Genomic DNA, 23,980 nt, shown 5'->3' on the forward strand with positions numbered 1-23,980 from the left:
CAGCATCTTCATCTCAGTGCATATTGACAGGCTCTGCCGGGGCCCCAGTGGCTCTCTGCCGGTTGGGTCAGTATCCCTGACTTGCCACTTAATTAATGACAGCAGACTAGGGTTTGCTGTCATGCTACTGAAAGAGCTGCTCCCGTCTGCCATTGGAGAAACAAGAGCAGGTCTGTTGAGTGCTAGCTTAAGATGCTTTGAGATCCCTTCCTGTTCTTTTCCAGGCTAGAGGTGTGTGGTCTAGATCTCTGCTCTCATTCAATGGACCTTGGAGAGGATGCTGAATACAAATCAAAGTAAAGTTTGGACACTATGATATAGTCGCTTGGTCTCTGACACTGTGTGAGTATAAAGTCTGGGCTCACTGTGAGCACCCAAAGAGAGGACAATCAAAGGAGCTTGAGTTTTCTACTTAAATCACTTTTGTTTTTGAAGTAGTTTCAATTCTGTTTGTCTAGAATGGCAGCAAGTTGCGGATTAATAATTGATATTATGTACAGGACTACAAAAGGTTGTATTGTATACTGTCCTGAGGGGCATGAGTTACTCTATACCTTACACAGTATCTTCTGACAAGGATGAAAGCACTCTGGAGTATTAGGAGGTGTGCCTTCTATCTGTCTATCTATCTGTTTATATTATACAACTTATTATAAAATAAGTTGTATAATATATATATATATATATATATATATATATATATATATATATATTATATTATTATAAAAATTATACTGTTTTTGTCATATTTTTTGCCTGATTTCAAAAGTCATTAAAATAATTTCAGCAAACTGTTATAGAGATTTAAGTCTTTCCCCTTTCAAGATAGGAGCTGTACTGTATATGAAATCGCTGCTTGGGGAGTTATGAATAAGGCTGTTGAGGGACTTTTGTAAAATACAGTAAAAGTTGGGTTAAAAATACTTTAACTTCATCAAGACTTGGACTTGGGTTGCCACAGCACAACTGTGCTGGATGTTGCAGCGCTGCCCACGAATCTGTCGACTCTGACGAAAGGGTCGGCTTTCAAAAGTTAATTGCAATCTGAACTGATCACAAGACAATCTATACGCTGTTGATGCCTGAACATCTTTGATACTAGCAGGCTAGTTTTGGTCATATAAACAGGCTGTTCTGATCACACAAACACTGAAGGTCTCCTCTTCTACAAGCAGATGACACAGATCCACATCTGGGTAAAGAGGAGACAGCTGGTGGATGAGCTGTGGGTGGATTGCTGATCTCCCCCAGATTGGACTCAAATGGGACAAAGACCAGGGCAGAAGCTTATCTCACAATCAAGGCTCTTATAAGATTTACAAGCGTATTTGACAGTGATGAGTTACTTTCCTCTTATGATATTCTTTGAGGGCTGCAATTCTACATATATTATCATCATTTGACCTTAGTTGATATATGATCATCATTTGACATTATGTTAGTCTTATGTTGTTTCTTTGTTATGCAAATGTTAAAGGAACATTCCATTTGATAATTTTGCAAACATTATGGGAACATTAATATTCTCAGAAAATTCTGAAACAAGTAGTAACGTTTAAAAAATGTAAGACGAACATCCAACTAAAATGTTTCCCATTCGTCAGCTGATGACTCCATAGATGCCTATTAGAGTTGAGATTTTAAATGAAAATGTTTCAGTGTCACTCAAGGACACTGCAGCGGTTGACAGTCCTCTGGATTCTCTCAGAGTCTTCCCCCATCTGAGAATCCATGCCCTTTTCAATTAGGATACCACTCCAAATAGCTACTCGCATGGGTCCTCCAGGCCATCAAAGAAATAATAGGAGATCTTCAGAGTCTCTTAATTAGGGCTGATTCTCGTTAATCCAGTTCACCCCGCCTACACCATATGTCCCGGTGAAAACCGCTGTGGCCCGATGCAAGTGAAAGAACAATTACCCCCTTTTTCACTCAACCTGTAATAATGCTTTTTGAATATGTACTAGGTTGAGTGGGTAATCTCTGGCTTTGAATCAGAGGAGGAAACACACCGGAGAGCCTCTCACACTTCTCTGAACTCCCATTGCTCCAGCTAATTAGCTAAGATTCATCATATTAAACTGCTTTATCACTCGCCGTACAAGATACTCTCATACAGACTTCAAAGTGTATTTGGAGCTCTTGGGTTCGTATTATGAAATATTCTATAGCACTGCTTCTTGGAAATGGATTTCAGGTCTGTTCTGATTGGTTGGAAAATAATATTCCAAGTAAAATAATAATAATTATTCAAGAACTATTTGTGGAAATTGAGAAGTGTGACAAAAACCTAAAACTTTTCTAAAAGTCCAAACCTTTATGCTCTTATTGATTATTGAATTATGAGAATGAATAATTTCCCTGTTTGTGGTTTTGGCTCTTAGTGAGTGCTGGTGGGCCCTAGATTAAATGTATTTTTGTCTAGGCTGGCTCATGCCAAATCAGAGACTCATCGTGTTCCTCATGAAGCCTCAGAGCATGTGGAAATCTGGCTGTAATAATTCGTCTCAGATGTACAGCGCTCTTTCTTCATTGAGAGAATGGCTCTGTATACAAGATGTGCATCTGTGTTGATAATTTCTCAGGATGTTCTTGCTTAGATGTTTTTTTACTGGCATTTTCTTGACAGCTTCTCAGAAACATGACTTAAGTCGATTAGCTTCCAATAACATTCAAGACATTTAATCAATAATTAAGTTCCTTAGTCACTAACTGGATATACCACATTTTAAAATCATGATTAAATGATGGTTAATCTTGATCAAAAATATTAAAAATATATTACATTTATTGAATAATAATAATAATAATAATAATTTGTAGCCGTCCAAAGTTACAGCATTATTTTTTCAATGATCAAGCACAAATCCAGTCTATGCCATTAAAGCCTTTGATAGAGATATTATATTACTAAGGACATAAGGACACAAAATTTGCCACTAGCACTAAAGACAAATATTCTGTCTTCTCAAAATAGATTTTTTTCTCATGTTGCGCAATTAAAATAAGTGCAAAAGGTAATTAAAAGAAATAGGTTGGAGCCGTGGCTTAGTGAACATTGAGCTCTGGTGATAATGTGGGAGATTTGACTTTGCATCTTAACCGCATTTGATCACTCCTGTTTGATCTGGTTTCTCCTCACTTTGAATATCAATCTAAACAGCAAAAAATAATATTTAGTTGGAAGATGTCTTCAGAATGGGTAGTTAAATTGACAGACATGACTTTTAGAGCACAGAATCATAATTTGCTTTAATTTTCATTCCAGTTTTGCTCTTGTTTTCTTTCTTGCTTTTCTCATCTTTTTTGGACTTTTTTTTTGTGAAATGGCATCCCTTTTTACGCCATCAAAGCACTCTTTCTCTATAAACCGAAGGCTCAGATGGACCCCATATTTAAAACATAGCCAATCCAACTATAAATGTTTACTGCTGTTTTGTATTTGAGACAGAATTGAGTGTTACACTTCACTTTTTTTTGACTCAGAACGCTGTTATAGTCACATCAAGAGCTTGAGCTCACATTTAGTGAAGTCAAATATTAGTAAACTCGTGACTTCAGACAAGTCATTGTGAAAGAAACTGATCTGAAACTGTGTTCATGGTGGTGGGTGTGAGTTGGCCCAAGGTCCATTTGTTTTCCTGCAGTAGTAACAAAAACGTTTTCTGCATGTTGATTGGCTATATCTTTCATGCTGAAACATCTTTTTGGCCAAGAAAACCCGTCTAAATGTGGACCGGGGTTGGTATAGTTTTCTTAAAGGGATAGTATCCCCAAAATTCATTTATTCACCCTCATATTGTATCAAACCTATGGACAGGATACATTTTAAAGAATGAGCTGTGAACCTGAAAGATAGTGATTGAATCATTAAGTAAGATGAACTGGATCAGTCAGATTTATGAACAATTCTTTCAGATTGGTTTACTGATTCATTAAGAAGATCCAATTCAAAAGATTGATTCATTCATTAATAATCTATACATCTCTCGTGAACACAACAAGGAGGATGACAAGTTTTGTTTTTTGTGAATGATGTATTTTTCCATAATATTCATTCATTTAAAAAAGGCATACATTTAAGATTTTTATATTTAAATTGCATACATTTCATAAATGATGCGCATTTGTCAGTTTTGGTGTTGTTCTTGCTTGGCTTTAAACATTACTAAACATAGTGGCTAATTCAATACCAGCTGACCACAGGATGAGGAGAAATAAATCACGCTTACAACCAGTGTCCTGTCCTTGATGAACCCGGACGCCATCAGTCTTATCGGGTAACACAGCAGGGTTGATGCTGGAATGCACCGGAGCAAGATTACAGTGCAATTAAAAGCACATCCTCTACCCACACACACTTCACCAGCATCACGTCTCACACTCTAACAGAGATTCTGTGTATCCTACACACACTTACACACACCTATAAGCTTCATCTGCTCACTCTGGCAACAAACCGTTTGCTCACTGTGTTTGCTTGCTGGCTGCGTTATTGCTATTGATTTCCATTCAGCCTGCTTAGTGAAATACTCTTCTATAGAATATTTTATATTAGGAGTAATTATTACATGATTAGAAGTGTAACTGTTACTTGAATATGTTTTGGTTAGCAGCTAAAATAATAAAAATTGTGACTTTGTCCAAATTTATATGGACCTTACTGTATTCAGTCAGGACCATATATATTTGGACACTGACACAATTTTGATAATTTTGGCTCAGTATGCCACCAGAATAGAATTAAAATGAAACAATCACGATGAAATTGAAGTGCAATTCAATGGGTTGAACAAAAATATAACATAAAAAGCTTAGGAATTACAACCATTTTTATGCACAGACAGAATGTGCCAAACAGTTGATTTGACCACTCCTAATGTTCCTGCTATCTCTCTAAATGATTTTTGTTTTTAAAGCCTAACAATTTTCAGTTTTTCTTGCATGGAGAGATCCTTTGACCTCCTCCCAAGTCAATCTCCTGATCTCACCCCGATTGAGCATGCATTTCACTTGCTGAAGACAAAACTAAAGGCAGAAAGACCCACAAACAGACAACAACTGAAGTCAGCTGCAGTAAAGGCCTGGCTAAGCATCACAAAGGAGGAAACTAAGTCTCTGCTGATGTCCATGAGTTCCAGACTTAAGGCAGTCATTGTCTGCAAAGGATTCTCAACAAAATATGAAAAATTAACATTTTATTTATTATTATAATTATTTGTCAAATTACATTTGAGCCCCTGAAAATGGGGGGACTATGTATAAAAATAAGCCTAAGCATTTTATTTTATATTTTTGTTCAACCCCTTGAATTAAAGCTTAAAATCTGCACTTCTATTTTATCTTAATTGTTTCATTTTAATTCTATTCTGGTGGCATACAGAGCCAAAATTATGAAAATTGTGTCAGTGTCCAAATATATGGACCTAACTGTGTGTGTGTATACAGTGGGGAAAAAAAGTATTTAGTCAGCCACCAATTGTGCAAGTTCTCCCACTTAAAATTTTGTACTAAGTGCAAGTAGTTGCTGCCTTTTTTCTGCGATCCTATCAGCAGGATTTTAACAAAATCACCTCTTGGTCTTTGATATCCTGTTCTCACCTTATGTTGACCGGGAGTAATCTTGAGTGCTGCTCTCTTTTGTCTCATATTTCGAGATGACTCTGTTGTGTGGTTGTACACCTTTAATTTCACTAATGACAGCTGAGGTTTGAAGTGTCCTCTTCTGGCACATGTCTTCAAGGAGCGGTTGTCTTCTCTCGTTCCTAATGCATTAGAGTGGTAAGGAACAAAGGGTCACCTTCCTTACATTACCCTCTTGTTACCTTTCTGTCTTGTCTTGGTTGCGGTTCCTCTTTAAAGTCCTCATGTCAGTCCTTTCATATCCTTTTGCTGGTTCTTATGGAATCTAAAAATCTTGAGCCAAGATGCTTTGCCTGTTTTTTTTTTTTTGTCATTTACTCACCTGCTTGTTATTACAAACCTATTATTATTCTCTCTATTTGGAAGAACATTGGGGTCTGAACAACATGAGAGCCCTTTGATATTCATTGTAGGGACTGAGCACTGCGATATTTTTAAAAATATATTGTTTTTATGCTCCACAGAAAAAAAGAAAGTCGTACATTTTGAAACAACATGAGGATGACAAAATTTTAATTCATGCGTGAACTGCTCCTTAAAGTGGGTCTGAGAGTTACCTTCAAATGTCTTTACTAAACCAAGTTTTTTTTGTCATAAATATGATGAAATAGCTATAACTATATTGATGACTGAAGTGAGGGAACAGTATTTATTAAACTATTGCTCCACCATGACAATTTAAAAATTTGTCCAATTTGTAAAAATGAAAGGCAAGTGGGTTATAAGAACCACCATATTGTATGTTTACAGCTTCATATAAGTTTATAAGCTATTGAACTTCATCAGTGAAATGTCTGCAAAACATTCGAGAAAGTACAGAGTAACCAAACCTCCTTGCCTTGTTGTCTAGTATGCAACAGGTCCTTGTTATATTTCATTTACTCTCTGTTACACCATGTACCAGGAAATCAAGCCCATGCGTCTCTTGGCTCACATGAGAGCTGTTGATTGGGTAAAAAGGAATATGGGTTCTGTCAGACAAAAGCAATCAGGCAGGCAGCAAGGCGTTACAATGCATGGACCTGCAGTCCCGCCGTGGCTCTCACGGCTGAGCCACTGATCTCATTGTTGTGTTTGTATTGATACGGTGAATGGGGCAGGCCATGAGAACGGACATGGGTGCAGTTCAGTGGGGAGGAGCAAGTGAATGGCTGCCTCTCTGCTGACTTCAGAGCTTTTTCATAATTTATTTTCCTTTGTTATTTTTACCTGTGTGGTTTTCAATATGGCTCAAGTTCCAGTACGGCTTCTTGCAGCTACAGGGTCAAATACAATCACTTGATGATGTTGTAGCTGTTGTCTTGTATTGTTGATCTACGTGATCTTGCTCCTATAAACTAGCTAATTTTACATTTTCCTGCTTAAATTACACTATTGATGTAAACTTTTCATTCTCTTACAAAAATTGATCATGCATGGATTTACTACAAATAAAACCAAAAAAACAATGGTTACTATAGTTAAACCACGGTAACCATAAATTATGGTTTCGCTACACTAACCATAGTTTAACCGATGTATTTGTAGTAAAACTGTGGTTATACAAATAATAATCACTGTATGCCAAAAAAAAAAACAGGGTACAAGGTTACAGTAAAACCATGGTTAATTTTCGTAAGGGTTTACTTAAAGGGACAATTCACCCAAACATAACGTATTTTTTAAATGTAAAAAAGTTTTTCTTTGCTCTTCATTTGAAACTGAGCTTGGCTGAATTTGGAACAGCAAACTAGCATGCTAAAGTTTTTGCCGTAATTCTGTCAAATGGTTAGCGGGTTGTTCAATTGGCAAGCTAACAGTTTAGCCTACTAGCTTAGCATAGAACTAACTTGTTAAGTAAAGTAACTGGCAGAAATAGTATGAGCAGTGTGTTAGTAGCTATGCTATTCCATATTTAGTCATTTTCTAAACTAGTTTGCACTACGCTAACAAGCTTGCTAATTGAAGGTACATTCGGCAGTTTCTAATAATACATTTTCCATTAACTACAAATAGCCTAACATGTAATTAAGTGCTTGAAAATATTTTACATTAGTTCACCCTTGAGTATATTATCTCTGTGATAAGTGTTCTTTTTAAAAATATGCTAAAGGTACTTCTATTTCATGGTTACACAATCAGTAACTCTATCAATTGTATTTTGGCACAAATTGTGGTTACCATAGTCATTTTTGTTAGGGTAATCTAAAGAAACAAAATAAACTTCATTGTTGTCAGTGTTCCCAGAGCATGCTAAATTAGTTCAGAAACCCTGGGTGAGCTATAATTAGCGTGTATGACTAGACGTGGCGCTCTGATACACTGTAAAAGTGTGTAGACGTTTGTATGGCCTAACAGGTGCACAGACTGTGATTGAAAGGACCAAAACCAAAGTGTAGACAGACAGACAAAAGCTAACAAAAAGATGAGCCAAAACTGTACTTCTGTTGCTAGTGAATAGGCGGGCAGTTTCTCTCGGCAAGCCTGTTCAGTGTAAGGTATCCTAACTAAAGGTCTATAGGTGTAAAGGTGTTTCATGTCAAAGCCTTTCTCCCAAGGGACAGGGCCCTCTTTAGGGAGGTTTCTTTCATCTTTTAAAAGCATTAACATGGTCGGGTTTGGCAGTAGACTGCTGGAACCAAAAACCATGTTGGCTTAAAAGGAATAGAGGGATTGTGTGGTTTAACATAGTTTAACTTGTTGACAGCTTAATAGACATTCTTATCAGTCCTAGAATTAAACAGTGGGCAGTGACAAAATGTCACTGTCTTAAAGGCAACTTATTTCTCTTGGTAGTCATCTTGGTCATTCCCCAGGACAGCTGTTTTCTGAGTGGGTACAATTCAGCTCCTATTTACATGAATGGGGAAAGACTGAAATCTCTATAACTGTTGTTGACATTATGTTCAAAGTCATTCTCAAAATTTATTTTATTTGATTTTTATTTGATTTTACTATTATTTGCAATTAAAAATCATTTAAAATCCAATAAAATTCCAATAAAAATTATTTTCTAAGTTGGTTTTAATATAATTTCAAAATGCAAAGCACTGATTAGTCTAAAATCAATCAATTATGGCAAATAAATACCTGTAAATATAGTAGAAGTGGCATACCAGATCAAGGAAACAAAGTTTTTTAGGCACTTGACAAATTCAAATCACTAAAAATATAATAATATAAAATCTACAAATTAATATGTAGTATGGTGGCTTTTACATATTTTAATATGGAGTATATATGGACTAAATACTCAAAGGACATGTTTGTTACCGTACTTTACCAGCAATGTCCCTGGTATCATAACTATTGCTTGTTTAGCTCAAATCACTCAGAAGGTTGGTCAACTGGATATACTGTATATTCTAAAGTAAACCAAAACTGTCATTAAAAAGGCAATGTCTCCATCTCTGTTATAGTTGACAGCTTAGGATGTCCTGTCTGTCCGATTTGTTCTATTTTTGTTTGTCAATCTGCAGTGATGAGCCTGAAATGGCACAGATTGAGTTATGGACAGTTATGGATCAGAGGTCCGACCCACATGCACTAGGCATGCAGGCTAATTATTTGCTAATTAGAGCATTGGCAGAAGGCTTTTAGAGTTTATATGCCTCTCCCACTGCATCTGCTTCTCTGTTTGTTTACTAGAAGTCAGTTTTGGAGTATTAAGAGAATATATAATAATTAATCCCAAAAGTAAAATTCATGTTGTTCCAAACCCATATGAATTCAATGGAACACAAAAAGAAAAATAATAACTCTTTTTTTGTTGTTTTACATAAAAAGAATGTCATATGTATTTGGAATAAAAAGAGTAAATAGTGAAAATGCATTTGTCTTTGAAATGCAAAAAAAAAAGAAAAAAATATATTCTCAGAAACAAACTGCGGTAGAAGGAAACGCAAATAAGTTCTTTTGATAGCCAAATAGGATTCAATAGAAAAAAAGAGTAAATTGTGGGACTAAATGAATCCAGTAGTATTTTGACAAGGATTGATTTAATGTATTGTCTCCTATGTAGCATGTCATTGGAGGACTTTATGTTTAAAAATGAAAAAGGCAAAAAATGGCCAAAGCTTCCTGATCAGCAGGAGACCAACATTTTGAAAGAGTGGAGTGATTATGAGGAAGAACTTTGTGGATGAACTTTTACCGCATGACCTTAAAGTCCTGGGTGACGACCTTCTGACAATAAAAGAGACCTTTTTTAAGTCAAGTGAATGAAACCACCAGGCAAAAACTGAACAAAGAGAATAATAGAGGTTGCCTTTCTGCTCAGCGCCTCCTGAACTCATATTCTCTATGATTTCCATATTGTTCTTACAATCTGATGCATAATTGCTTTTATCAAATAATTATGCCATTTGATTTAGGCACTGTCACTTCCCCAACAGGATTCTGTGGTGGATTACAACCTAACTGCAGTGTTTCAAACCATTAATACGGGAATAAATCCAAACACGTCATTCAGGACTTCACTCTCTGTGGTAGAGCGAATGTTTTGACAGCAGGTCAAGACATGATTTAGCTGCTGCGAGAGGAATTTTAAAGATTGATCTCTCTTTTTGAAGAAGCTGTCCTGTTTTATAGCTGATTTGAACTTTTAACCAATATTTGCAAGCCAAATTTTGAATAAAAATGCCATGTTTTAAATCCAAAGTTGCAGAAGGTTTGAGGCAGGTTAAAGAGGAGTTTTAACTTTTAAGACCTCTATCTATCAGTTTTAACTTGGCTTAAAATCAATAAATACTGTATATTCCTATTGTTATGAATATACAGTGGCATTCCTGAAATTCAAAATATAGTATAATAATAATACTAATAATGAGATTTATGAATTTTATGATGTAAGATGAATAAGAAATATTTAAGATTCAGCACTAGGTCACTAATCAAATTATATAATAATTTTTTTTAAAAAAGCATTATATTAATATTTATTTTAATATATGTATTATTTATAATAAATATTTAAATTCTTATAATTAATATATGCATTATTTATAATGATTATTTATTTATTTATTTAATTATTTAAAATAAAAGCAAAGGGAGCATAACATATACTAAGCTTCTTGATTTTATTTTCATATCTTTGCAAAATGTAAATTATATTCTCACCCAGTTCTATTCTGCTAAATGCATCTATAAAACATATTATATACAGAAACAATGTGTATTACGAAAAGTGTTATACTAACTTTTTGAAGCAAGTTTCTTTTTTTAACCCTCCATTCAAATTGTTTTCCTGAAAATATCATTTGTAATGAAAAAAAAGTATAAATGCAAAATACTTCTCTTGACTGTTTTTATTCAGTTAAATATTTTTATCAAGCGAGCATATTTATTCATTCTGATAGAATAAACTGATATTTTTTCAGCAGATGTATCAGAAGCATATGGATTCAGATCACAGAAGAAACTCTCAGAGAACATAGACTGGTCGTACGCGGGTGAGTGTTGAATTCTAAATGTACTTACATTGTTTATTATCTCTGCATAGTGATCATAGCGATTAGACTTCAGTCTGTATAAAAGGCCTGCCAGAATTTCTATAGATGCACTCTGAACTGAAGCGCTGGTGGCATCTTCCCCCATGCCAGTGCAGGTTTAGGGATCATCTTTGTCTAAGCATGCAGGGCTTAACGCCACAGATTAAACTCATCCATATCTAACTGGGCTTTCCGGGTTAATGTGGCCTAAATTACAGGTCCTGTCTGATCTCGCCCAGCCAATGCATATCAAAGTTTACAGGGTGTGTTTGGGCTTTCATGAACTATGACTCCAAGTTGTAATTTGGAGTTTAATCCCAGTATTTCCATGGAAAACCTGATTTTATTGGATTTGATTATTAATGTTTATTAATAATAATAATAAACATTAATTTATTATTAATAATAAATGGTTTTCTGATAAATTTTTTGTAAAAAAGTCTATAGGGTCGCTAGAGACCCGAGGTATGTAAATGTGTAAGTATTTTTTCCTGCGCAACTATATTTACATATCTGATGACTCAATATGTGCAATGCATCTTTTTTCCTCAAGGTGGCACTGTTTGATACACAATGATGACATGACGTTTCACTCATAATTACCTCAGGCATAAAACAAATGAATATCATCAGCAAAAATTAACTGATTTGAATGGCTTTACTGCAGAGCAATTTCTATACGCAATGAAATATAAATGTCACTGTCATTTGATGCTGGATGTGATGTATAAGCTGCCAGTGATCAAAATATTGAATATGAAGTCATTGAAAACGATAGTTTTGAGAATATGGTTGAGATCGTGAATGTGACAAAATATCAAGATAGAGTTTTTAGATGCTTTAGGAGACATATTGTACACTTTTGGTTGTAGTAATTTAGTTTTACATAATTTCCAGGATTTTCTCTGATGCCGTTTAGGCTGCTCTTGATGCCACACCTTTAAGACTTTATGCAAATGACTCATTGTGATTGCCTTTGAAATAAGTAAAAACGCCCAGGGCAAGTCTTTTTAAATCTGTAGGCTTGTATTTTAGTGTGTTGAAGGTTGTAATGTCAGTACAATGACCATTTATAAACAATTAGCTTGTAGCATTTTAGCATTTTAGTTTTCATGCATTGAGGAAGGAGTTTTGCGTTAGAGTATATCTTTACAGAACATCAAAAGACCCTTGCTAATATAGAACGTTCTCAGAAGTTTGGCTAACGTTCTGGTAAGGTCCTCTCAAAGTTATGAACAAACATTCTTCCAGTAACAGTAATAGAATTTTGTTTTTTTTAATAACATTCCCACAACATTAGCACAAAAACTCATTAATGTAATGTTTTTCTTAAATATTTAGTTGGATGCCTAACTGAATTTTTTAAATGTTACTGCTTACTAGTTTCAGAGAACATTAAAAATAACATTCCCATAATGTTTGCAAGGTGATCAAATGTTCCCCAAAAAATTTAAATTCTGTCTCTAATTACTCATGTTGTTGCAAACCCGTAAGACCTTTGTTCATCTTCAGAACACAAATTAAGATATTTTTGATGAAATCCGAGAGCTTTCTGACCCTGCATAGACAGCAACGCAACTGAAACGTTCAAGGCCCAGAAAGGTAGTAAGGACATCGTTAAAATAGTCCATGCGACATGAGTGGTTCAACCGTAATGTTATGAAGCTACGAGAATACTTTTTGTGTGCAAAGAAAACAAAAATAATGACTTTATTCAACAATTTCTTCTCTTTTATTTACTATTTTACCAAGCTCCTTCCTACCTTTCTGGGCCTTGAACGTGTCAGTTGCATTTCTGTCTATGGAGAGTCAGAAAGCTCTCGGATTTCATCAAAAATACCTTAATTTGTGTTTCGAAGATGAACGAAGGTCTTACGAGTTTGATAGAGATAGAAAATGAGATGTCTAAGAGAGACAGATAGAGATGTCTAAGAAAAAAAAAGATGTCTAAGAGAGACAGATAGAGATAGAAAATGAGTAAGAGAAAATAAAGAAAGAGAGAGAGAGAGAAAGCGTTCATGATATGAAGCTGGACTGGTCTGTCTGCTGTCAAGTCAAGTCAAGTCACCTTTATTTATATAGTGCTTTTAACAATACAGATTGTGTCAAAGCAACTGAACAGCATTAATTAGGAAAATAGTGTCAATAATGCAAAGTGACAATAGTAAACACTAATTTTTCAGTTAAAGACTTCAGTGATGTCAGCATCCAGCTCAGTTTAAATAATATCTTTGCAATCATGTCAACGATATCGCTGGAAATGAAGTGTCCCCAACTAAGCAAGCCAGAGGTGACAGCGGCAAGGAACCAAAACTCCATCGGTGACAGAATGGAGAAAAAACCTTGGGAGAAACCAGGCTCAGTCGGGGGGCCAGTTCTCCTCTGACCAGACGAACCAGCAGAACGGAAAAATCAATATAAGACGTAATAAAACAGACGATGAATAATATTAACAGCAATTATTATATGATGCAATCAAACTTGTAGCAAAATGTGGTAGTTCTGTATGTTGTTTCAGGGTTGCATCATCTGAGGTCCTCTGAGGGGTTGCATCATCTCTTCTCAGGTGTTCTGGATCCAGACTGAAGGTTGTGTAAATCCTAGTTACCGTGGTAAAAAACAGAGAAACAAATATAAACATAGTTAGCGTAGCTGCTGTTCCAACCAAGCAAAAATGATTTGTTTAACCCAAACTAACGAATAATAATGTGCATTTGATTAGATATAACTGCAGTAAAAGATTATGACTGCAGTAAAAGATTATGAGATGCATTATTTGAATGCTTGGCCAAAGAGATGTGTCTTTAATCTAGATTTAAACAGAGAGAGTGTGTCTGAACCCTGAACGGTATCAGGAAGGCTATTCCAGAGTTTGGGAGCCAAATGCGAAAAAGCTCTACCTCCTTTAGTGGACTTTGCTATCCTAGGTACTACCAAAAGTCCAGAATTTTGCGACCTTAGGGAGTGTGATGGATTGTAGCGTGGTAGAAGACTAGTTAGGTATGCAGGAGCTAACCCATTAAGGGCCTTATAGGCAAGTAATAATATTTTGTAACTGATACGGAACTTAATAGGTAGCCAGTGCAGAGACTGTAAAATTGGCGTAATATGATCATATTTTCTTGACCTGGTAAGGACTCTAGCCGCTGCATTTTGGACTACCTGTAGCTTGTTTATTGAAGATGCAGGACAACCACCTAGCAGTGCATTACAATAGTCCAGTCTAGAGGTCATGAATGCATGAACTAGCTTTTCTGCATCAGAAACAGGTATCATGTTTCGTAACTTGGCAATGTTTCTAAGATGGAAGAATGCTGTTTTTGTAACATGGGAAATATGATTTTCAAAAGACAAGTTGCTATCTAATATAACACCCAGATTTTTGACTGTAGAGGAAGTAACCGTGCTGTAAATGTCTTGGCCTTGAGTAACACCTCATCCATTAGCATTAAACACCAACATCACACAGACCCGTTCACAGAACTACTACTGCTTCTGATACCAATTAACAAGTCACTTCTCCATTTCAGCCCAGAAAAGAATATATAATCATACCTTAAAAAAGAAACATCATTCTAAACTCATTTAGATTTTGATCTTACAACTCTTTCAGCAAGCAATTAATTGCATTTCCCTTGACAGCTGGAAGGTGGAATGGAAATGTGTACTGGTTTGTACATGTATCATTGTGAGTAATTGTGTGTACATGACTTTGACACACTTTTTCCATGCCTCTTGTCTATGATCATAGGACTAACAGTTTATTATTTTGATATATATTTGATTATAATATTTTGATTTAAAATAGGGATTAAATGTCCAATCACTATTTAGCAGAACAAATAGAAAATACATAAAAAAGTAGTTGCTTGTGCCAACTCTGCCAACTTGCTTGCTAAACAATTTGGTTTTAAATCAGTGTGACGAGAGGGGCGGGGCCGAGAGCCATGGGAACGAGGCCGGTGGAGTAAATGCTAATGCACGACACCTGCGCCACTCACCGGTCTCGAGTCCCACGGAGGAGCTCCGGAAGGATAAAAGGAGGAGTGACGACAGTGTTGGACGAGAGAGGACCAGGCCTGGATTTTATTTTGTGTTTTGGTTCTGTCGCGCTATTTTGTGTTTATTTTATTATTAAAGTTTTGTTCAAATGTTCGCCGGTTCCCACCTCCTTCTTCCCGATCTACAAACTGTTACAATCAGCTTCAGTTCTTTTTCCTCCATATTCTTTCATTCCTTCAGATTACACAAAACCCTCTCGAACATACTCTTTACTCTGATGTTGCTTAGACTGAGAGAGGGCAGAAAAACACAAGGACACAAATACAGACATATTCAAATGAAACATGACAGCCTTGAGTGTTTGTCATCTGTTCTCTCTAAAGTCCTTCACAGAGGAAGGAGAGAATTGACAGTGCTTTTCAGTGTAATGAAGGAGTGAAGACATTTAATTAGTTTTTGTCCAGTTATCCCTGTTAACTGAAGCCTTTATTGAATATAATAATAATCATAAACAGATATTACATTTTTGTGTGTTGTTATATGGTTAACAGAAAAAGTCACGATAGGGCTTATAATAAAGATGTACATGATTCTAGTAACCTGAATATACATTTTTGGCTATTAAAATGTTACTTGCCTGAAGAATTGTGACTGATTGCTTGATTCTTTCTTTCTTTCTTTCTTTCTTTCTTTCTTTCTTTCTTGTACATCAGTTGAATTGTAAATCAACCATAAACAGTCTATATATTTTTACTTGATGGAAAATATTATTATTAGTAGTATTATTATTATTAATAGTAGTACTGTCTGTCTGTCTACCAACCAACCAACCAACAATTTAATTATAAATCCATTGTAACCAGTCTATATATAATGGTCTATAAAAATAACAATAATAATATGTATAATACTTAAAGGGATAGTGTACCCAAAAATGAAAATTCTGTCATTAATTACTCACCCTCATGTTGTTCCAAACCCGTAAGACCTTCGTTACGTTGATTACGTTCTGGGGTACTTTCCAAAATGGCGGAAGACGGTAACTTGGGGAGAAGAACTGCTGAATAAAATATGTTATTATTGTTTTCTTTGCACACAAAAAGTATTCTCGTAGCTTTGTAAAATTATGGTTTACCGATGTCCTTGCTACGTTTCCGTGCGTTGGTATATCGTGGTAATATCATTTCTGTCTATTGCGGGTCAGAGAGCTCTCCAAAAGAGAGTGTGTTCCAAAAGAGGAACGAAGGTCTTCCGGGTTTGGAACGACATGAGGGTGAGTAATTAATGACAGAATTTTCATTTAAAATATGAATGAAAAAAATTTCCTTTAAAATATGGCCATGCAGAATAAGGCATCAATATGTGCTTTAATAAACAGCCAATATGCTAGTAATATGCTTGCTAGTTAATAGTGAGAATTGGTCCATAAAATGAAGTGTTACCTAATAATAATATGATGGTTTTAAATGTTTAAAACAACCAATAAGCCACTTAAGACTGTGCATTAGGGTGATTTTACCAAACATTTTACATAACAGGATTTTTGAAACTTTGTTTTGTGCCATACAGCAGCTTTTATTTCTTCATTCATGTATTGTCTATGTTCTGATGTATTTGTACTGTATTCTACTGTACACCAGTGTTTATGACTCAGCTGGTGGTGTAATGCAGCTATTGATATGCTAATGGCAGTGACCTAGAACTGCTGGTGACCTGGTTCATGGGCTTTGTTTTTGTGCTGTAGGGACCTCCAGAGAGAGGACTCGGATTAACCCACCAGCAAACCACTACATATCTAATGATGCACCTGTGTGTCTGTGTGTTTGCACTGAAGCATGGGAGCATCCTCTGACATTTATGAATGATTTTAAGAGGTTTATTTATCCAATTAAACTCCATTTCCAACAGGAACTCTAAACCAAAATAACTGGGCAAAGAAATACCCGTCATGCAACAATGCCAAACAATCACCAATAAACATTGAGGAGAGCCTGGCGCAGGTCAAAATTCAATTCCAGAAGCTGAGATTAGAGGGATGGGCGGAAAAGACATCAGACTCCACTACAGTAAAGAATGACGGGAAAACAGGTGAGAACAACTATATTTTTAATGTCGACCCTTTTGTGCATTGTTTCAGAGGTGAAAAAATCAAAATCTGACTTGATGTGAATAGACATTGACCATTTATTTCTGTTATGTGTTATTTGTTTCCAGTGGCCATTGATGTGGGAGGAGATTTTTTTGTGAGTGGAGGGGGTCTCAGGTCCAAGTTTAAGGTGGGACGTATCACTTTCCACTGGGGCCTGTGCAATGCCTCCTCTGACGGGTCGGAGCACAGCCTCAATGATGAAAAATTCCCCCTGGAGGTATTTCACATAATAAAATAATGTCAATTCTAATTTATATACAGTATATTTGGTCTATTTTTCTTTCTTTCTTTCTAATTTATTTATTATATTTCTATTTATTTATATAATTATTTATTTAATTTTATGTATTTCATTTATTATATTTATTTCATTTCATTTATTTATAATTTTTTTATTTTGATTTTTTTATTAAGTCACTGCATAATAAGAAGGATAATGTACAGTCAGCCGTTTTACAATTTTCTGAATGCACATTATCTCTTACTTTTCACTGAAAGAGTGAATGTAAACAGATTTTTTGTTTCTGGTGCAGATGCAGATATACTGTTATGAAGCAGATGTTTTCAGTGGCCTTGATGAGGCCCTCAGCGCAGGAGGAAAGATCACAGCGTTGGCCATGCTGTTTAAGGTAAGTATGGAAGCTTTGTATATACACTGAACAAAATTATAAACGCAACACTTTTGTTTTTGCCCCCATTTGTCATGAGCTGGGGTCAGGTCGAGACCCTGATGAGGACGACGAGCATGCAGATGAGCTTCCCTGAGACGGTTTCTGACAGTTTGTGCAGAAAGTTTTTTATTATGCAAACCGATTGTTGCAGCAGCTGTCCGGGTGGCTGGTCTCATAGTAATTTCTTTATAGTTTTGAATTAAGTTTATTATTCTTACCCTGTAAACAAAATGTGTCTAGTTAGCTAAGAAAATAAACTTAATTCCTCATTTTAATCACGTCTTAGATATTTGTTCTGGAAAACAAAACAAAAATCCTAAGGAAGAGATTTCCAACATTTGTATATTGTGTGTTGCTGATTCTCCCCAACATACATCAAATTAATAATCATAGACAGGCTTAGGCACCCTCTTCGAAGCCTTACCACACCCCCGCCCAGCATTTAGCCTGAGGTACAGAGCATTTTCAGAAATCCTCATCTTCACACGGATGTTTTGATGATAAAGACTGACAGGACTTAATCATAATGTGTTGCTAAATCTTTCAAATATGTAGGTTTTTCCCTGAGGATATTCTGGTATACATCATGAAGTTGTGTACTCGTGTATATTATGTTTTTTTGTCAGTTTACTGCTGCATGTTTTGAGAGTGTAGCTTGTATGAACATGTCTTATTTTGAAAGCGGATATATGTGGTTAAGAAAAGAGGCAGCAAAATGTGATTTTTTTTTAATGAAAACTCAAATCCGTTTAGTCTAAAGAGCAAAAGAAACACTGAAATAATGCTCAACAAGCACATGTGCAGTGTTCAGGTGTCCACAATCTTTTGGCCATTAATGTAGGGTAGAGTGGGGGAAATCGCCCCCCTACTGTTTTTTCCAAAATAACCACAAGATAAAGTCAAGATAAATTTTTATTGTAACTATGGACTACGTTGACAAGAGGGATGTAGACGTATTCACTATGAAGTTTACACTGGTGATGTACCGGAGAGAAAACGGATTTCACAGTAAATTATCTAATTTTCAGCAATAAGAAAAAAAGTGTTTTAAAGCTTGCTGTTTTGTAGAAAATCACAGTTATATATGATATGAGAACAATTGGGCAATTACTGTAGTTATTCTGTTCTAAACATCAAATTCTTTGTTTTTCCATCAAATGTATTCTAACTAGTTGGTTGAATAAAACAAAATTGGATTTTATTTTTAAAAATTACCTCAAGTTAGCGTCAGGTAGTTAGCTAGCCAGTTAGCATCAGCTAACAAAATGTTTCAAATAGGCTTTTATAATTTTGTAGTTTATAATTATTGATTATATTCTTTTTAATTTTAAGCAAAAACTGTCTATACTCTAATTTTGCTGTAAACGTTTAAAGCAAATTGCTTTGTCAGACTGGGGGGCATTTTAAACGCCCCCTTGGTACAAATTAAATTTTTTGTTAAAAATCTAATAACATGAAAACTCTGGACATTTTTCATACTTTGTTTATAATTTATGTCATTGTCACTAAAACTATGATAACTTTTCTGAACACATTTAACTTTTGTACACAGTCCTTAAGGGGGGTCGTTTCCTCCCACTGTACCCTATAATGTATCATGTAACTGCTAAATTTGTAAAAAAAAAAAAAACATTTTTTATGGTTCTCTTTACAGATAAGTACTGAGGATAATGAAAACTACATGACCATCATTGATGCAGTCAACAGTGTCAGCCGTTATGGTATGTGCAGTCTTCATATATACAGTATATTTACAAGTGTCATATTCTACACTTTTTTTCCACAGACCCCATGAGCTGTGTAAATAACGACACAATTTTCATTTTCATTTGAACTATTCCTGTTTTCTCTTGTCAGGAAAGAGTGGCCCCGTCTCTCCGTTCACCCTGCAGGGTCTCCTGCCCAACTCCACAGAGAAGTACTTCATCTATAACGGCTCTCTGACAACCCCACCCTGCTCTGAGACCGTGGAGTGGATCGTCTTCAAAAACACGGTGACCATCTCAGATGTTCAGGTCAGTATAATGGACAGTTTTAGAGCAGTGACCTGCTAGCATATATTTCTGGAATTGCATGAGTTATATACAGATTTAAAGGAACCGTTCACCCCAAAATGAACAATCTGTCATCATCTAAGGCTTTCAAGCTTCAAAAAGGGCACAAAAGCATCATTAAAGTGGTCCATACACCATATTCCAGATCTTCTGAAGGCATCTTGACATATGTCCAAACTTTCTTTGAATTGACTACTTTTATGATACTTGTATTTAGATTTTTCAGTTGTATTACAACTGCTTGGAAAAGAGTGGCCAGCACATTCTTTAAAATTTCCATTGGGTGTTCCGCTGAAGAAAGAAAGTCATACAGATTTTGGAACAACATTTTTGGGTGAACTCCTAATTAAGGCTTTGACACAGCAGACGACAAACAGTGGAGACAGACTATGTTATTGAGCTCCATGTGCTGACAGATTGAAAGATGAGGTCAAAATGAGACAAAACATTTCTGATAACAATTGTTTATATCCACAAACACATTTCACCCATAAATAATGAAAATTACCTTGTTTTGTCTGGGACAAATTCAATGAATAATTCAAAACCTAAAAGAATTTCACTGCCAAAAAGGGAATTTTCCTACCTAAAAACCCTGAGGCCATCTTCACTTGGACTGATATTGTGACTGTGGTGTCTATTTGTCATTTGGCGTCTGTTGCGCAACACTAACTCTATGTGACACACACACTCTCAGGAACTAAAAACAATTAGCTAGAAATGGCACACAAGCCCAAACATGATGGTACAAATATCAATTAGAATTCAGAGTGTTATCTTGACGATATGGTCCGTTTAGTTTCCTGCGTATGTTTTTACATTGGATCTGACATTTGATTTCTTAGAAATCTGTTAAGGTATGTCCAATAATTATAACATTTGCTGTACTTTTGGCACTAAATACTAAAGTTCACACAAAAAGGAAGCCAACTCCCTCGAAAAGAGGGATAATAATCAACATTTTTGATTATTGTAATGTTGGATGGCACATTCAAAAGCAAGCTGTCATTAAATGGAATTAGAGGGAGCGAGCGTAGAGTTACATGTCACAAAAGACTTTAAATGCTTAAATACGGCCTTTGTGTTGTGTGTCATTCAGTCTGGGGCTATTGCCCTCGAGTGACTTGCAAGTCGATACAAGCTACAGTTGAAACACATGGTGAAAGCAGGAGTTTTACCGCAAGGTAACACACCCACACCTGTCGACGTCACAATGAGAATGACATTGACTCACACACATTAAAGAGCAGCTTTGATGTCTGAACACAATAGTGGACGTCTCGCCTCTGGGCTACACTGTGTTTGTGCTGTGTGCAGTTTTTGTGATGTATAGAGATTCAATAGTTATGTTTTAGGAAGGTACGTTTATGCCTCATAATGAGGTTGTAAACAGGATCATAGCAGTTTATCATCATCTGTAAGCTACATCATCTTTGCCAACTTATAAAATGTATATAATTAAATATTTATATTTACATTACTGTCCGTCTGTGTATAAGTAGTAGGTATTCTCAAGTGTATCTTTATGCAGGTTACATCGATATGCCAGTAGCTGGCGCAAAGTAACTGTCTTTATGAGTCACTGAATCATTTACTTAACCAATTCATTCAGAAACATTGATTCGTTCAGGAACGAACAAGTCTTTCATAATGAGTGAGTAAGTGAATCATTTTCTCAAGCGATTTGTTCAAAAACACAGATTCACTCACACATGGACAAGTCTGTCTTCATGAGTGAGTCATTGAATCATTCCCTAAACCGATTTGTTCAAAAACATCTAGGGCCCAATTTGCATACCATCCACCCTAAATGGTATTTGAGATTAGTAATCTTGAGTGCTATTTAGAGTGAATAATATATAAACTGAATCATCAACTCAACCAATTCGTTCAGTAGCACTGATCCATTCAGGAATGAACAAGTTTGTTTTCATGAGTGAGTAAGTGAATCATTCACTCAACCAATTCACAGATTCTTTCACAGATTCATTCAGGAACAGACAAGTCTGTACTTATGAAAGAGTCATTGAATTCTCTCAATCGATACGTTCAAAAACACATGCATCCCAATTTGCATACTATCCAACCTAAATGGTATTCAAGTTTGTAATTTTGAATATTATTTAGGGTGGATAGTATGCAAATTGGAGTCTTTATGAGTGAGTCACTAAAATATTCACTCAACCAATTAGTTCAATAACATTGATTCATTCAGCAATGGACAAATCTTTCTTCACGTGCGAGTCATTAAATCATTCACTCAACCAATTAGTTCAAAAACACTGGTTTATTTAGAAATGAAAATGTGTGTTGCTTAACTTTTTAAGAACAGCGTGCGCAAGACATTTGTGCAATAGTTAAGCACATCTGTCTAATGCAAGTTTACATAGAAATAAATGGAACTTCTTGTTTGTTAAACTGTTGTATAGAAGCAATATCAGTTGCAAGATACTCTTGCTCTGAATATCAACATGGTGGACAGACCAATGGAGGTAGTATGAGGGGAATTTATTTTATATGACAAAACTAGCTGCTTTTAGACCCCTTCAGATGACAGAAACAATTTTGTTTCCAGATTTGTTGTCTAATCTGTGTAACCATATGTGTCCACAGCTGGAGATGTTCTGTGAGGTGATGACCATGCAGCAGGCTGGATATGTCATGCTTATGGACTACCTGCAGAATAACTACAGAGAGCAGCAGGAGCAATTTATGGGACAAGTCTTCTCATCCTACACTGGCGTCGAGGAGGTCCACACTCCTAGTGCGTACTTCACAAACACACTTACACGCATAAACAAACTAGGGAAGTATGTGTCTGGAATCATTCACTCTTAAGGTCTTAAAGCATTCAGGCAGTTTTAGGGTCATGGATCCAATTAGCCTCCAACATGATTCTAATCTCAAACAACTGCTTCTCAATTAAATAAGGTTTCTATTTTTATACGATGAAGCCCTCCAGACATTTTCCTACTTTCTATTTATAAATATAGACAGACATTTGGCCCATTTTAGCCGTACGCAATGCTTTCATGACCCTTTATGGATGATTCCCACTCATTTCACAGCTGTTATATATGAAGCATTACAAATAAACTGACGTAAGATTTTAAAAATCCAACAAAAGGCTGTACTTATTTAATTATTGAATTTTTAATGATAAATATATAAAACTGTCACCCACAAGGTTTTGGAGGCAAATGGTGCCTTAATTTCTATATTATTATAATAATTGAATCATTACTATTTAAGCTGCAAGTTAAAAATGAACAGTCTAAATTAAACCAAATGTATATTTTACATTTTTGGCTATATATATATATATACATTTTATATGTATATAATGGACAGTAATGTAAATATAAATAAATATATATATATATATATATATATATATATTTGACAATAATACATGCCTCTTCAAAAATATAGGTGCACGGGACTGTAATGTAATTACAGAAAATTAGTTGTGTAGTGTTCATGTTTCTCAAATCGATTGCTCAGTCCAACCTGTTCATTTTAAAGAACCACTTACAGATCCAAACTGGTTTGCTCTCAGACTTTCCGCTTTAGCAGATCGTTGGTGGAACATCGATGCCCCCATTTCAGATTCCTCCGCTACAGGGTGAACTGGCACGTTTGGCACGTGGGAGTTGTTTTTACAGAGGCCATCGGCAATGGAAAATGTCCCACTTGTGTCCTTTCAAACACAGATACGCTCCAACCTGTGTCTAAGCTTAAATCAGCGCCTGAGGAATGTCATTTACAACCTTAATGCTACATTATTACTTTGTAAAGACTGACTGGTTACTTATGACTTAATTTAAACCTTGGGAAAAATTAAATGTGAGGGTGGCAATGTGCTTAAAAAGATTTAAGGGCCAATATTTACTCTCATCAGTTTAGATTATTGATATTCTTTGTTGGATTTGCAGTTTCCTGTAAGTGTTTTACTATATATATATATATATATATATATATATATATATA

The 23,980-nt window shown here is 35.5% G+C and overlaps 1 protein-coding gene across 1 annotated transcript in view; it reads left to right on the top strand.

The window, feature by feature from the left end:
• ptprz1a (protein tyrosine phosphatase receptor type Z1a) overlaps window positions 1-23,980 on the top strand; it is a 55,282-nt gene that overhangs the window by 10,238 nt on the left and 21,064 nt on the right. The window contains exons 3-9 of the mRNA XM_016290320.1: window positions 11,007-11,075; window positions 17,025-17,204; window positions 17,331-17,482; window positions 17,799-17,894; window positions 19,591-19,657; window positions 19,794-19,951; window positions 22,604-22,754. Coding sequence (XP_016145806.1) covers window positions 11,007-11,075; window positions 17,025-17,204; window positions 17,331-17,482; window positions 17,799-17,894; window positions 19,591-19,657; window positions 19,794-19,951; window positions 22,604-22,754 — 873 coding nt within the window. The remainder of the gene's footprint in view (window positions 1-11,006; window positions 11,076-17,024; window positions 17,205-17,330; window positions 17,483-17,798; window positions 17,895-19,590; window positions 19,658-19,793; window positions 19,952-22,603; window positions 22,755-23,980) is intronic.

The sequence above is a fragment of the Sinocyclocheilus grahami genome, unplaced genomic scaffold (assembly GCF_001515645.1).
Source record: "Sinocyclocheilus grahami isolate Dianchi unplaced genomic scaffold, SAMN03320097.WGS_v1.1 scaffold257.1, whole genome shotgun sequence".
NCBI lineage: Eukaryota > Metazoa > Chordata > Actinopteri > Cypriniformes > Cyprinidae > Sinocyclocheilus > Sinocyclocheilus grahami.